The sequence below is a fragment of the Phaethon aethereus genome (assembly GCF_964289735.1).
Source record: "Phaethon aethereus genome assembly, chromosome: 5".
Classification (NCBI taxonomy): domain Eukaryota; kingdom Metazoa; phylum Chordata; class Aves; order Phaethontiformes; family Phaethontidae; genus Phaethon; species Phaethon aethereus.
In genome coordinates, this window is record NC_138579.1 from 2,242,721 (window position 1) to 2,259,322 (window position 16,602).

At 41.3% G+C, this 16,602-nt stretch overlaps 1 protein-coding gene across 1 annotated transcript in view; it reads right to left on the bottom strand.

Moving 5' to 3' along the window:
- The window catches only part of MDGA2 (MAM domain containing glycosylphosphatidylinositol anchor 2), a 390,338-nt gene that overhangs the window by 15,611 nt on the left and 358,125 nt on the right, over positions 1–16,602 (bottom strand). Inside the window, exons 11-14 of the mRNA XM_082000249.1 lie at positions 14,788–14,965; positions 6,917–6,937; positions 1,473–1,628; positions 207–365 (exon numbers count right to left, since the gene is read on the bottom strand). Of these exons, the coding sequence (XP_081856375.1) occupies positions 207–365; positions 1,473–1,628; positions 6,917–6,937; positions 14,788–14,965 (514 nt within the window). The remainder of the gene's footprint in view (positions 1–206; positions 366–1,472; positions 1,629–6,916; positions 6,938–14,787; positions 14,966–16,602) is intronic.

Below are 16,602 nucleotides of genomic sequence, written 5' to 3' on the forward strand. Positions count from 1 at the left end.
AGAGGGGCTCCTGCTGGCGTGCTGGCTAGTGGAAAAGACGTTTTTACAGCAATTAGGACACTAACAGGCACCTCTCTTGCCAGCTTTGGTTGCGACTGGCCCTTGCAGGTGTTGGCAGTCGTCCCGTGCTTTTGTTTCCCACAAGAGGACATTTCTCCTGCTATTTCTCCCAAAGTGAAAAGACAAGGTCATTGGCTTTCTCTCACCTATGTGCTGTCCATACATGTGATAGTAGAAGCTAAAACAGTAGGCTGTGTTCGCAGCTCCGTAAGGGTTTTTTGGAGCGACACTGAAAACAGGACTAACAAGCCTGGCCTTTTCTCCTTCCAGCCTGGGGCGTGATGTCTCAATGTACATGTAGAAACCTAGGGGAAGTCCAAATGGAAATCGTTAGGTTGCAGTCTTCAAAATCCAACACATATACACGCAGGAAGACACCCGAGCTACCAAGCATCTTTATTCATTTTTCATATTCATCTGACATCACCACGGTTTCTGGGACATATTTCTTCTACATTAAGCCCCTGTGCTTTCCACAACTGCTTCAAAGACATGTTTTCTACCACGAGTAAAATCAGGGCTAGCAGGTCAGTACTCATAAACAACTTCAGATCGATGGAACGTTGTATATGCACAAGAAAAGAAAAAAATCTTTATGATGGGGTTCAGACTTCAGTCTCAAGGTTGCAATTGGTTCCTACAAGCAGTGAGTGGGGAGAACTTTTAAAATAAAGGGAAAATATCTTGATGGAAACCTTTCAAGGAACATTTTCAATTGGACAGGTCAATCACATGGTCAAAATCTCACTTTCATGAAAGAAGGCAATATGAATTTATTCTGATCCTGGACTGTGCCAACAACAGAGATAGTATTTATTTAATCCTACCAAACACATACGATGCCGTATGATTTTTTTCCCCTTTGGTAGTGCAAGCAGGGGGCATAAAATAAAATAGCATGAGTTACTGCAGTACTTGATAAATTCAGCACAATATGTCTGACTTTTCAAATGCAAATATACACTGCAGTCAAGAAGGCACGCTTCTGTTAACCTGGGTAGCAGATTGAGAATTACTCATTTTAGCAACACCCAAAGTAAAAATGGGGCAAAAATAAATCTCATTGTGACAGTCTGAGAGTCCAAGTTAGAATTTAAATGACATAAAACAGAAGAATATGTCAAGATGTGCCAGAATATTTCCCCACTAGACTATAACATGAAAGCAATCGCTTTGAAAATGGCACAATGGAAACAATACAAGATGGTTAATGGCACCGTTAGTGCGTTGTGCTTTGAGACCAGCCTTAGCACCGGTAATTTCTTTTAGAAGTCCTTGAAGTATGCTTACTCTTGGTACGATCAGCAAAAACGATGTAGTTAGCCGAACTGGCTGTCCTGGACAGGTCCCTCACCCCAACGGAGCAGCAGAGCTCCCAGTGCCAGGGGACCAGGCACACTGCTGGAGCTTACCTTCCTTGGAGCCAGTCCGATCCGCGTTTGGCCCCGTGTTCGGGGTATATTTTGTGTCTCTAGTGGCAGTGCTTTGTTTTGTCCAGTCAAAATTGTCCGTGTCATCTTGAGTGAAAAGGCAAATGTTACCATCCTCAAACCCACAGTGGAACTCTCCTGCCGACACAGCAAATGAGCAGAAATTTACTTGCTGAAGCTATTCATCCTATGCTTCTTTGTCAAAGTACTTGTCAATAATAACAAACCATTGTGGGATGATGCTTATTAACAGCACTGGAAAATAGATGTACGTTTAGATCAGTTTCCAGTGTCCAGTGTATGTTGTTTTTAGCATTAACCTCAATGAAAGGAAAATCACGGTCATCAATCTGTGTTGGTGTTACTTGAAATTATATGCAAATCTTATTGTATAGCTCCTCCTCATATATTCACATGTATACAATCGCCCTTACAGACATTGTCTCTTCTTACCCAGATAGCATTCCTAAACTGCTAAGAAGAACAGGCAGCATGTCCATAAAACATGATAAAACATGAACTATGGGGGTGGGGGGGGGGGAAGTGAGAAGCGGGTTATTTTGGTTTAAGGATAAGAACATTAGGGAAAAGAGGACAGCAGCTTTTCAAAAGGAAAACATTATCTCCAAGTGACATCTCCTAAACCATTCCTGGTTTTCAATAGGGATGGGAAAGCAAATAAATAATGGCTAAAATGAGAGCAAAGAAGCTTCAGGGTAGACATGAAGAAAACCTCTAAAGATCAGGAGAGCAAAGCACATGAATGGATTGCTCAGGAAGAGCATTGAGTCACCATCACTGGATTATAATAACCTATTAGACAAATACCTTGGAGGAAGGTTTAGGTCCGTCTGAACCTATATGGGCAGGACAGGTGACTCTATCATGTCCTGAAGACTTCTCCTAGACTTTCACTAAAATTCCATTATGTACTTGAGGTCAAGTGGTAAAAGCATAGGTCTAAAGAATTAAAACACCAAGAATCCCAGACAGGAATACTCTGATCCTCTCCTTTGCAAAACAGAGGTCCGTGAGACACACCAGTCCAGTGATCCTTCCTGCTTGGTTATGATAGGATGAGAAAGTCCTCCTGTCAGACATTCAGGAGCCAAAACAAATAAAACCTTCAAGGTTTCGTTTTCCTCTCAGGACAGAATAAGGCCCCATGTAGTAAAATGTGTAAAAGCTTAATTTTATGCACATGAATAGTTTCCACCAAGTTTATTCTTCCAGCAAAGTCAATTGATTTATCTGAGAAAACAAGCAAATCTCTCTTCTCTAGGGAGAATGCAGCTGTCTGCATAGTGCGTCAGCTACGGCCTTCTTTATGGGGGTGCAATTTATATTCATTGTCACGAGGAACTCATCATGGGATTATTCATCCCTGTTAAATTGAGAAGGAATATAAATGTTTGCAGGTTTGGGGTTTTGGTGAACTATAAATCCACTTAAGAAATGGAGCTCCACTGTAAATCAGTGAAGACAGAGGTACCTGGAGCTTAGCTTGGATATGTACTGCTAAGCAAGGATGCTGGTCTGAAACTTATTTAAAATCAGGTAATACTGCAGATTGAACAAGCAGTCTTGAAAAATCCATTCCAAACCACAAGGTGCATTAGGAGTGCTTTCCAAGTCTTCCGCATTCTGTTTCTGCCCGTCCAAAGAATAACACAATCTGTACCCCCTCCACAACAGACAGCATAAAAGGCCACTCTATAAAACCAGGTTATCACAAAAATACAGTCCATCATAGAAACTTCTTTGGCTATAGCATCCCAAGCAGATTGACTTGATTTCTCCATCAATTTTATTAGATCCTCCAAGAGAATTAATTTCCTAAATCACATTTCCTTAACTTGCAAACTTGACTGATAATCATCAGCATGATGGGGAGCCAGTTTCAGGACATTGCATTTTGGTTTGGTTCTGGAAGCAAGGTCTTCTGAATCCTGAATTTTGAATGTTGAAAGAAGTGGCAATATAGAAAATCATTCAATGGAGGAGCACCATCACGAGCACTGCAGAGAAGGAATACAAGTAGAGGCCTGATTGTGGTTCTTCCTGAGAGATGAGCAAATCAGAGAACAAGGTCACAAGGAATGAGCATGTGTGGACTACACCCAAAATACTTTGATAGAGAAGCATGTGAATAGATGGAGATGGACACCTCCATCCTTATCCCGAAGACCAGGAAGATAATGCAAAGACCCCGACAAAGCGCTTGAAAGACAGGACTTGAATGAAGCACTCCGAACAAAATGCCAGCTGTGCCTCTCATCTCCCAGAATACTTTTTACATGACTTGAGCTGCAAATTTGCTCGGTTTACACTATACTCTGTGCATTTGACTTTCACCTCCTCTTATGCAAGCCCTTTCTACAGCAAAAACGGTGCTGCGTCTACACAACGTGACAAAATTTCAAGGGCAAAACAGTAACTAAAGGAGAAAAGTTTTGAGTGCCAGATCCAGTCCTGCAGCAAAGTGAATTAGCACGAAGCATTTTCAGCCATTCAGCAGTTTCTAACACTGCCCCTCCAGTACCTTAAGAGCTGCATTTCCACGTCGCACCATGCCCTCAGAGCTTCATTAAGAAATTCCACATCAGCAGAACAAAAGATTTTTCTTCAAGTTAAAAAAAAATAAAAAAATATTCAAGCCAGATGAGAAAAGGTAAGTAAAAGTTTGCCATTTATTTAATAAGAAAACATTGGTTTCATGTGGGACTCTGCCATTTGGAATAGACTGGAAAAGGTTGGTGCTAAATAGTCTTGGCAGTGAACATTTCTTAAAAAATGACAGAAGAATAAAAATGGGAAATAGTTCCCCAGGATTAGCTCAGTACTTTTGCTACGTAAGATGTAGGAGCATTTAAAAAGATCTGGATGATCCTGACCTGTTCATCAGTGGGGCACACCCAAGTGCAGGAGGAACAGCCGTCCCTTACCCAAGCATCCATGGGTGCTCCAGCTCGTGACACCGTTCAGACCACCACAGTTTGATGAAAGCACTAACAATAGTGCCAATTATTATTGAAGATAGTGGTCAATTTTTGTCAAAGTACATGGCAGCTCTGGAAGTGAATTCAGGTTATTAATAATTTCATTGCCAGTTAGGGCAAAATCTGAAACTATTCTCAAGGAGAAACGCTCTTCATTGTAGCACGAATTTTTGTCATACATTTCCATAAAATTCAAGTTGAATATGACTCTCTAACATCTAGTCTCTTCCATTATTCAGGTGTAACATCTAGTTGCACTAATTGATATGAAATCCTTATGGTTTACATTAAATGGTTTATATTATATGTTACAAAATAAAATGCAGATCTGAGGCTACATCAGATCTAGATCTTGGTGTTTAAGTCATTCAGTGCTATATACTTATGTATTGCAGGCATCTTATAAAAAGGAAGGACTTATGCAATGTGATTATTCCAGGATTGAAGCAGGAAGAACGTGACTTCAGTTTCCAGTACAGGTGTCTTGTCCCCGCTGAATATAGCTCTTACTCTTCATTCACAATGGTGTAAATAAAATAAGAATTCAGCCCAACAGGTTTAGAAAAGATAGAACTTGGTTGATGTACATCATCATCCATTCTATATTTCCAGTGAAATAAAATGAGATGATTGTATAAAGAACAGATAATGACAAGATTGAATTTGTTAAAGACAGAGTCTCTCTTCTCCAGCTTACTGGTTTGAACCCATTTGCAGACCAAGATTTTTTTTTTACTTCACTCAAAAAGTCTTTGGGGAAAAAAGCAAACCAAAATTTTACCATCTCTTTGCTCATCTGAAAGAAATTACACTGGGTACCCTACAGTTCTGATAAGCAAACTTTCCCATCGCCACCAGTGCAGAGAGAGGCAGACCTAGACCACAGACGAAGGAAACAGTGGACAGGTTGCCAGCGATGCCCTCCCTCCCTCGAGCTAACGCACTCCCTACCGCAAGGGCAATTTGGATGCCACCCGCACTGTACTACGCACCTACTAGAGCCGTTGCTTTTAACTGAGCTATAGAGACATTTTGAAAATTAGACAGTTTCAGGTCTTAAAATCATAGAGGACTCCAGTGTGAAGCACTTGGGATGGCAATGCATTTTTTTCTTAATGTCGTGGAGTATATATTTAATATACTAATTAACAAGGGTCTCATCTGCTGCTCATTGAAGTCAATGGGAGTGGTTCCTTCAGCTCTCGAGAGCTTTGAACTAAGCCCTGATTAATTATTAATGCATTGGACAAGATCTTCTGCAAATAAGTTTAAAATTTACAGAAAGGCTTAGCCATCGTCTGTGAGAGATGGAGAGAGAGGCTGCTCGCACAGCCCGGTGCTGCATTTCTGCCCGACTACGGCTGCACTACAGCAGTAATAATGGCAGACAGAATTCCATTCCCTTTGCTTTTTGCATATGTTACTAAAAGCAAGAATAATGGCAGAATATGTTCCCACAGCAAAACATTTATTTGCTGTGCTATGGAAGAAAATCATGAAGTAGAGAGATGTGGAGACTGTTGGGAACAGGGTGGTTTTACTGGGACAGACTAAAGCTCCAGCCCATTCTCCTGTCTGCGACATTTCTGGGGATTTCCTGCCCATGGAAAAGTGTAAGAACAAACTGTAAAAGAGGTTGTTTCTCCCCTGCAACATCCCCGTGCCCAAACACCAGCACATTAGTGAATACATAGTCAGAGTTTGCATTTTCAGGCACGCCTCTGGAGCTGCCTCCTGTGACTTTGTCTAAACGCTTTCACACCCGAGTCACACTTTCGGCCTCCACATTTCTCTGTGCAAACGAGGTCCATGATTCCTGTATGCACTGCATGAAAAAACATTCTTCTTTTGGTTTTAAAGCTGCAGATGGGCTTCTAACTACTCTTGGAAGTATCAAAATAACTCAAGAACTGCAAATGTAGTTCTGATGCAAGGATAAATGAATTCAGAAAATTTCATAAACTGACTTTTCCTTCAAGTTTTTTACCATACCTGTTGAGGCGCAGACACAGTTCCTACACAGCACTTGAACTTTCAGCTATTTATTTTATCAGCATTTAGCTACTCCCATGACTAAACCACAGCATTACCCCCACACACTGAGCTGCAATGCCGACAAATGGATGTTATTTCAGAACATTAGTATTTTCCTTTAGATGAACTGTCTGGGCAGTGGGAAAGATGGGCTGGAGCTATAATTTTTTCTTTCTCTATCTACTCTTGCTTTAGCACCTTGGCAGGACAAGAGGAATGACACCTTTGTCTGCCAGCCCAGCTGGCACAAAAAACTAAGGTGGAGGTGGTCCCTGCAATCCACGGGCTGCAAGTGAAAGCGAAATACTTATCATTTACTTTTTAGTAAGGGACAGTGGCTGCAAGGACAATTCTTCATACACATAAAAGCTAAAAAGATAAAGAAATACTTACGTAGATGTGGATTTACTGGAGCTGGAAGACAGAGCAAAAATAAAATTAGTACAAAGAAGGAATTCTTATTCATCAATATTTAATTATCCTAAATTTCCCATTGTTCCCCCCCACTCAAGACCTTGATCATGGCTCCTACTCCAAGACAGCTAGCAAAACTGGTAACTTCCATTTTGAGCAAATTTTGTAGCTCCCTGGCAATCCAAAGGCAACAATTTCAGTGAGAAACGATAGCCTCTCCCACCCACGACGTGCACGCTCCACCACTAGTACCTGCAGCTTGGGGAACAAGATGCTGTAATTAAGCACCAAACTTAGATTATTCGCAGAGATATTGTAAGGGCGGGGACAGCTGCACAGCAGAACTCCAGGGTGATGCCTTTGCACAGGAATGCAACAGAAACTGCAGAAAGGATGAATTCATCAAAAGCAGAGGTTCTGCACTGGACCTTGCTCATCGCTTAAAATTTCCTTTTAGCATTGTTCAAGATTACTTAACATAATGAATTATCCTTCTACTTAATGAATAGTACTATTCTTCAATTTAAGATGTCTGCGTACATATGAGTCTTAAGAAACAGACAGCACTTGCATTCTTCTTAGGAACGCCCATTTTTCTTTTAAACAGCTGAAAACATAAAGCACAGCACATTTGTGAGAAGAGGTTTAATCTCATTAGACCACGAGACACAACCAAGAAAAAACAGGAGTCTTCTGGCACATAAATCCTCTTCTAGGGAGGATATACTTTAAAGAAATTTAAGATGATGACAAAGAAAGGCGAAGTGTGCTGTCCTAAAAAGCTGCCAGCAGTGCCAGCACACCCCGTGCCTGCTTGGAAGAGCCGCATTCAGTGACCAGGACAGGGACCCACCACCCCATGCTGCTCTCCTGGGGCTGCGCTCTCAGAGACGAAGGAGCATCAGTGCAGCATCCCACCTCTCCGCATCCCACCTCTGCCCACTCCCCATCCCACGGCACGAGCAGCCCATGCTGACCCCTCATCTCAGGAGGTGTCAAAAATAATTTGACATTATTGAAGAGAATTGCATAGAAGCCTTGAGATAACTGCTGAAAAATATTATTTCTGTCTGTTCTTTTATGGGTCTGTGCAATGCCTTGCATGACACAGCAGGACTGTTGGGTACTGGGAATCTTTGGGGAAACTGATAAAACTGGCACTCTTATTTCACAGACTCTTGGCAAAATTATTAAAACCTCTCTATCCGTAATTCTTTAATATTGATGTTCATCTACTTAATACCTTAATAGGCCAAAACAGAATGAAAGTCAAACCTCAGTAGTGCCTACAGATATGTCAGCCATGGGAATGGCTACCCAGGTTTAGGTCCGGAGTAACCTGCACAATGCTAAACACGGGCAATGGGGTTTGAATGAGAAACTCGTCTGCGGTTCTGTGCTACCTGTTTTCGGAAGGGTAAATCCATCGGAGGATGGATGACTAGGGGAAACAGGGCCCTTCTGCTATAAGCCCTTACACGTGTGACAAACAGAAGGATGCTAAGCTCACAGTTGGAATTGCAGGTTACTAACAAAAATTTGATAAATTTTATCTCCGAATAATGGGTACCTCTGGTAATGCCAGACTTCAGAACAACTGTTGCTCCATGTTTTCTTGCTGCCTTTCCCATGCCATGTTTACAGACATGAACTCTCAGTTTGTGAACAGAGGCAGAGTTTATGCAGCTCTAGATTCAATCTGAAGTTTTCAAAACAGCTCTAAATTAGCAACCCTGCCTTTTTATCTTCCCTTCACTGAAACAAATGAACAGTGATTTGCCCCAGTGCAATCTTCTTAAGAAACTTAGTCATTACATTATATTAGATAACCTTATAGCTTTTACCAACAAATTACCTTTCGTTCTCCAAGAAACATTCATTTTGTGAAATCCTTGAGTGACTGAACTTGGAATTAGCTGAAATTGCTGGGAACTACATTTACTGATGCTTGATTTGTAACTAAACGTATGGGCTTTTATGGAGACTATCATCAGCATGTAACCTTGAGTCATGCTAGTCAGATTGTTCACAGCAGAGGAAAAAAAGGCTTCTCGCCAAACTAGCTTCAGTTCACACTGATTGACAAAAGCAGAAAAACAATTTAAAGCACCTAGGCTGAACTTATCTAGCATCATAAACTAGGAAAAAACCCACCAAACAACAAAAAATCCAAAAAGCTCACTCTTCTAAGTAATACAGCACGCTGCGATAAGACAACACGTAAAGGCTCTAGCTCTGACTGCGGACAGGTAAGGTTGCTGCCTGCACGACACAGGGGTAGCAAGTTAAATTAGCCATGAGGGGAAATTAATGGATGAATGAGGGAGTAAATTCCCAAAGCCGACTTTGAAATGTTTGGAAAATCTGTGCACCTCAGAGAGCTGTTGCTGCTCTGCTCAGCTGACCCTGGTCGTGCTGGGAGAAAGGTTTTGCTGGTGGAGAATCTCAGGAGGAGAACAAAGTGTGATGAAAAGTTTGAGCTTGGATAGAGCCAAGACGGATGATCCCTTAATCTTCCTGCTATTCTTCCAGCAAGCAGAGAATAAAACCTGCTGGAATTTCAGTTTGTTGGATGGTTTTACTTTTTGGTGATCTGTATTTGTGCAGGTCACAGCAGAAAAATGTGGGCTGAGTGGTTGTTCTTAATGCCTGCCCTTCTATTAGGTGCAACTGCATATATGCAAAGACAGTTACGTTTTCCCACAGATCCTTCCCAGCACAAACACTTGTTCAGCTTACGAGTGACCGCAACGTTATGTCCCCCCTTTAAAAAAATAGCTGCAAACTGAGCTTTCCTAACTACGAGGAGCATAAAGCCAGAGGCAAGTAGGAGCATGCTAGATGTTCAGCTGCTTCGGTTTTTACCACTGGAAAGTGGTTACTTGCGGTAAGTACAACTAGCACCTAAAAGCCTTAATCAAGATCGAGTGTCCGTCCTCTAAGCACTTGGTTTGCACAGGAAAAGCAATCTTCACTGTAAATATTGGTATTCTACAAGGACAAGGCTTTCTTCTTCCCATAATAGCAATCATCCTAACTTACTATTTATAACACTGGGTAATACTGGAAATGTATGCCTGTGCAAATTATAAATCCTATTGTTTACGCCCTATTTGGTACCAATTTCATTTTTCTGGGGCTAGAAATATTATAATAATAATAACAACAAGAATAATAGCCATAAATAACCACAATTACATACTCTTCTTCCATACAGAATCTGTGGAGTGTCTGAACCTCACATAAAAATAAGCAAGCTAGACTAGAAAGCGACTGGCCACCATCATCTATCTGCCACCGTTGCAAGGGGCCGACTCTACATACAAATAGTAGTAATGGGTTGTTGGCTTTTTCCATAGAAGGGAGCCGAACCTGCTTCTTTAATCACTGGTTAACTTTAAAAATATTTGAACGTAAGTTCATATCTAAAACAGCGAGTGCTGAAGTTTTAATTGTAGTTGGAGGATTTTACAGCCAGTTCGTATCAAATAGGCTGACATAGATTTATGTAAAGTGATGGAGATAATATTTAAACTGTTACTACAAGACATATCTGCTGTTACGACGAGACATATCTGTGTTGTATTAGCCTACAAAACACTCGTTAGTGCTACTTAAATTGCCCTGTTTGTATTTACTCAGCAGACTTGTTCACTAGCAGAGCAACATATGTATCCACCAAAGACTTTGTCAAGCGATGTTTGGCTGTAATTATCCACGTCACTCCTACTGCGATGATTGCTCTTTTCTCCCGTCCTTTTGGCGTGCAGAGGAGACAATAATTCATGGCAGGCAAGGGATCTCCCTACGAAATGCTTGCGCCATGGCTAAGTTTTTGATTCACGGGATTGGATACTGCGGAGTTTTTATTTTGTATTTACAGCTCCCACTTGGGATGGCAGGGTGTACTGTAAAGAGCTCATTACTGAGGTTGTCCTCCTTTACTGGACTCCTTATTGTGGACATTCGGATGGCTACCGGCAGGCTAGCACATTGGAAGCTGTTATTTTTATATAGTAGCAATTTCCATGTTAATCACCAGTTGTGAGTTTTAAATTAAAAGGCGACGTGCTCTGCATCACGTACAAAGGAGTGAAGCCAATAAAAATGCCTTCACAGGTAGGATTAATGTGGCTTAACTTTAGCGACCTAAAAGTTAGACACCTCATCTAAGAGTGTCATTGGAGTGGCTCTAAAGTCAGTGGAGACATACGGGCATGTCCAGAGGATGGTTCATCCACTGGAAGAAATCTGGAGAAACCTTCTCCTCTCTAGTAAGGCAGCAAATGCAACCAATATACTAGAGACGTCATGTTATTCCTTACATGCTTTACAACTACTCTGAGAAATAATTTCTTGCAGTATCTACCCAGGATTGTCCTACTACAAAAGACAAGCTTAAGCTGTCAAAGTAAAATCAAGGTACTGCATGGCCTATCTATCCTCTACTTGCACAGAAATTAAACTCAAATGTAAAAAGTTAATGCATTTCTTAAAGGCAAAAGACACTGCTACCATTTTTAGCAACTCTATGACGTGTCTGATCTGCTTTTCACACTGCATTTCTTTAAAATGGGCTGAAATCCTATTAGCCTGCTTAAAGTTTAAAAGTAAGGGAAAAAATGTTTGCAATGGGAAACCTCACCAGCCATACAAAAACATAGGTGCATTTTAAATCTGAGAAAAAAACCAGGTTGCCCAGAGAAATTGTGAAGTCTCCATCCTTGGAGATATTCAAGACCTGGATGGACACGGTCCTGCATCCTGGTCCTCCAAAAAGAGTAATTCTAAAGTGGTGGGATGAGAAAGAAGGGCTGACGCTGGCAGAGGCCAGTGTGCTTCTGGGGTACTGATCAGAATGGAACACACACACTCACACTCACACAGACACACAAAATCCCACTGAAAATACGAAAATTCAACTGTTTTCCTCATTGCTTGAGGTCTCACAATTAAAAAAAAAAAAAGTAATGGGAGAAAAACGTAAAAAATTATCTTAGTTCTCCTTTTAAGAAACATTCACGTGATGTCTTTTATTTTCTGGGTAATGTTTATAATTATTTCTAGCATTGATGCAGGCCTGCTGCTCCGCATCCCGCTAGCCCATTAACTGCTTTTCTAAGACTCCAGCATTTCAGATGATAAGTATCGCATTTGCACTATAATATAATCATTATTTTATAACTGAAGCTATAACATCCTTAAAATTAGCCTGGTAACAGTTTGCTGACACTACAGTCGTTGGACGAATGCTGAGGTAAAATGCACATTTTAAGCACACAAAGCCTCAGCGATTCTGGGATCTCTCTTCAAAGGGAAGTCACTTTTGGTTTAGCTTCTTGATCTGGCTCATGGTGTCTGCAGCTGCGAATTGGTCGGCACCACAGTAACAGCACTGAGCGCTGCTCCAAAAGCATCTCTCCGTCTGGGGCACAAGGCAACGGCTTCCCCTCTCCTGGGCGGCTGGGTTTTGCACTGGCACCTCATCAGCACGTTTGAAATGGGATGTTACATCTGCACTAATGGCAGATTCTAGCAGAAAAAAATTGCAGTGGACAAAATACACCTTTTATGCTGCATGGGAATGTTCTTCCTGCCAGCCAGGGGCTAGAAATGTAAATCACGTAACGTTTCATTAAAACCTCAAACTCAGCATGGTTGTGAGCTGAGGCTTCAATCAACCTCTTGAGACTTGCCCGGGTAAAACCACCACCAAAAAAGAGCAGTCGTGACTGAGCGACCTAAATGGTGTTTTTTTCTCCTTATAGGAGCACTGGTCAGTATTTAAGTCGTTGGATAAATGTCAAGGTCCACGGAAGCGAGCAGTGGCTGACTGTACGCGCACAAGTCTCCCTCCCACAGCCAGCACCGAGAGACTGCGCCGGCTGCAGAGTCTTTCCCTTATGCATGTGGAGATCGCCAAAGAGACTGGACTCCTGCTGCTGGTGTCAGAAAACAGGCAATTATTAGGGTAAAGAGGCCCAACGAGGAGCCAAAGTCCAAGAGGAATTGCAGCAGTATGACCATAGATGGTTGTACGTTCATAGATTTAGTAAACAAGTCCGTTTTTTTAATAGAGATTTTGTTCTCATGAGCTTTGGGCAATGTAGACTTCGCAAACACTTTCCTGTAACGGGCAAAACCTAAGATTCATCCATCACCATCATTAGCAGACCTGGCATTTAGTGAAATGTGTGAAATTTAGTGAAATGTAAAGAACTACATTCTTTAGAATTGATGTTTAAGATTGCTTAATGTAATTTTTCCCTTGATATTAATACAGTCATAAAAATAATTTATGATGAGATTGAGTAGGGCTGAGCTAATCACTGATCATGAAGAATTGCACATACGATGAAGAAGACATTTAATTATTTTTCAGATTTGTTCACTATTTTAAATTATTTGATGATGATTTTCAAAAGTAATTCTTGATCTGTAGGTTGCTTTTGGGCCTTCTGCTACATGTTTTGGGCTCTCTCAGGTATCTGTATAGCACTAATTACTGTTGGATCCAGCTCCTGGAGCAATTGGACCTACATGGCTAGCTGTGACTTGACCTGTGTGTCACCTGGCTTTCGTCCTGCAGGATTAGCAAGGTTCCTCATGATAGAATCACAGAATGGTTTGGGTTGGAAAGGACCTTTCAAGGCCATCTAGTCCAACCCCCCTGCCATGTGCAGGGACATCTTCAACCAGAGCAGGTTGCTCAGAGCCCCGTCCAGCCTGACCTGGGATGGTTCCAGGGATGGGGCATCCACCACCTCTCTGGGCAACCTGGGCCAGGGTTTCACCACCCTCGTGGTGAAAAACTTCTTCCTTAGATCTAGTCTAAATCTGTCCTCTTGTAGTTTAAAACCATTACCCCCCGTCCTATTGTAACAGGCTCTACTAACAAGTTTGTCCCGAAATGATAAACTCATATTTCCATGATTCCATGTTTCCAAATGCCTCTCCCCAGCACACACTTCCCTATTTAATTAGAAAAACTTTCTGCTCAGCACATCAGGTTCCCATTGCAAACTGCACAGCGCTATCTTTTGTAGAGCCATGTTCTCTCGAAGGTAACTCTTGCCCATTCATTGTAATTTTTACAGAAGAAAAACAAGAAGTGGTTCAGTTATTCATTAAATAAATATGCCAAAAAAAGGTATTTTAAGGGATTTTTCAGAGCTCTAGGAGTAACTTCCTGGTAATGCTGGGAAACTGAATGGAAGGATGGAAGCACACTGTATTTTTCTTGTTGGATTAAAGTGGACAAATCTTTGTCATGGCATGACTTTTTAGAGGAAAATGTATAAATGCCCTTTTTTACTTGCATAGGAATAGAAACACTCACTTTAAAAAAAAATAATCCACATTCAGATAAAAACTTCTCAAGAAGTGCTCATTCTGGGGGAAAAAAATATATGATATCAAAACACTGATTTGACACCTTCAAAATACTACTTGTTTTGTATATTTTTCTTCAAAACTCATTGCCCTTCAAAGTGTTTTAAGAAAGAACAAACTCTTGAAATGAGTTTTCATGAAGCTTAACATTATTTTGTTCTTTTTTTTTTCCTTTATTTCACAGAAACTTCAATATGATTTTGCATTTTGGCTGTTCAGAAATTTATTTTTTTTTTTTTTTAAATTGTGAAACTTCCCAGAGGTGGACACTAGGGTTTCTATGCTGTTCTACCCAGAACCCTGCTTCCTGGCAGCTCACACTCGTCCCTTGCAGCATTACTTGCAGGACTGGCAATCAGTTTACACAGTGCAACCCAGGGCAGCCGTAACCTGGACAGCAAACCCAACTGTGCAGAATGCACCGCGGCGCATTTGCTTGTACATGAAAGTCTTCTTACCACTATACTTGATGACCCGAATAGTTGAGTCCCCCTCCCCAAATCTGGTGATGGGTGTTAGACGGACTTCATATGCCTCTGGCTTGATCAGCTCAGTTAGGTTGTAGGTAATTAATTCTCCCTTTTGAATATTTCCATTCACTGTAATTTCCTGCTCCCACCAACGCTGTTGTCCAGCCTAAAATCAAAAGAAGGATGCAAATGTCAGAGCTTTTGGGATAGATGTTGTCTTCACCATAGAAATGAACAGGAGCACACGCAGACCTGAGCACCAGGTGCTTCCTTAAACCTTCAAACAACCCAGGAGGATTAGAGATACAGCAAGAATGCAAACCTCCCTGAAATAACCCGCTACCGAGCATAGTAAGAGATGGATGAGATGAGAGATTGCAAACACATTTTATCAAGAGGCCACCCCTGCCTGCCGTCTGCCTGTCCTCTGCCTGCACAGGTCCCTCACTAATCCTCAGGCAGCCCACCGGCCGTGGGTGTTGGCAGCACTCCGAGTTTGCTGCATGCAGGAAAAGCACGTTCAGATTTTGCTGAAATGAAAAAAAATTGCAGTTCAGAAGGATTTCTGACACTCGCCGGGCAGAGAGAGTCCAGCAAGGGACGACACGCCCAATTTGGGATGGCACCCAGGCACCCGAGAAGATGCTGTGGCCTTTTTTCAAATCTCACTGAATTCTTCCGTCTTTAGGAGCTTGAATTTCTTTGCAGACCTGCCCCTGTGTTTCCAACCCATTTGTTAAGATGTTAAATCACCTTTTTCTTCCCTAAAAAAATTTTAAAAAGCTGTTCATTTCAGTTCATTTCATCAGCTGAGGCTGAATTTACTAGCTCTCGAACGCTGTCCCATCAAACCTGACCAGGTAAGTTGTCTCCTCATGTCTAGTAGCCCCATTCTCTCCATGATTTTAAAATAACATGTTGGACAACTGCAGTGGCAGATGCGTTTTCTGTCACTGTGCACGCGGGGCTGGGACCGCCGCGGCTCCGTGAGCTGGGTGCTGCTCCCTCGTTAGAGGCAATGAGCTTTCACAGCTCTCATTTGGGCCATCATTTGAAGCTAATAAGAGCACACTGAAGGACTGAAATGCAGTTTGATTTCCAAGCACTTACCACTTTTGTTGATGAGTGAGAAAGAAATAGGCTAGCCATTAATGGCCTTAGTGTATAATTATCAGCAATCCTTGTAGTCTGAAAGATGGATGGATTTCAGAGAACAATGAAAGTCAATATGAGCAAACAAGAGGCTGTTTTATTTAAAAAAAAGCAAAGCATAGATTCTTGTGCTTTATAGACTGCACAGTGTTTTCAACGTTAAAATCCATAGTTTCTTTTATTTATATGCCTTATCAAGAAATGAAAAGAAAAAAAAATAATTAAGAAGAAAGCGTCACAAGAAGAGAGTGTCACATTGTCTCTAACAGTACTTTAACTAGTTTATAGATAAGTAGAAATCATACACATTTTGGACAGCAGAGTGACTCGACATTGCAATATTACTTGCAGATACTCTGCCTTATTACAGACACTATCTGCAGAAAACAAAAGAAAAATCATTAAATATTTACCAGGCATCATCCCAAGACAACTGTACAGGTGCAGTGATGCTAAAATGAGATGTTCCACTAAGCTTACTACACCTGTCAGCACGCTGAAGTTCTTACCTATTACATGTTCACCAATACTGGGTTTATTAAGGACAGAAAACCTTTTATTCCAAAAATTTAATTTGCTGATGCAATAAAAATGTGCACTGAAATGGAAATGGCTGAAATCTACTACTAAATCTACCACATTTCATCCAAA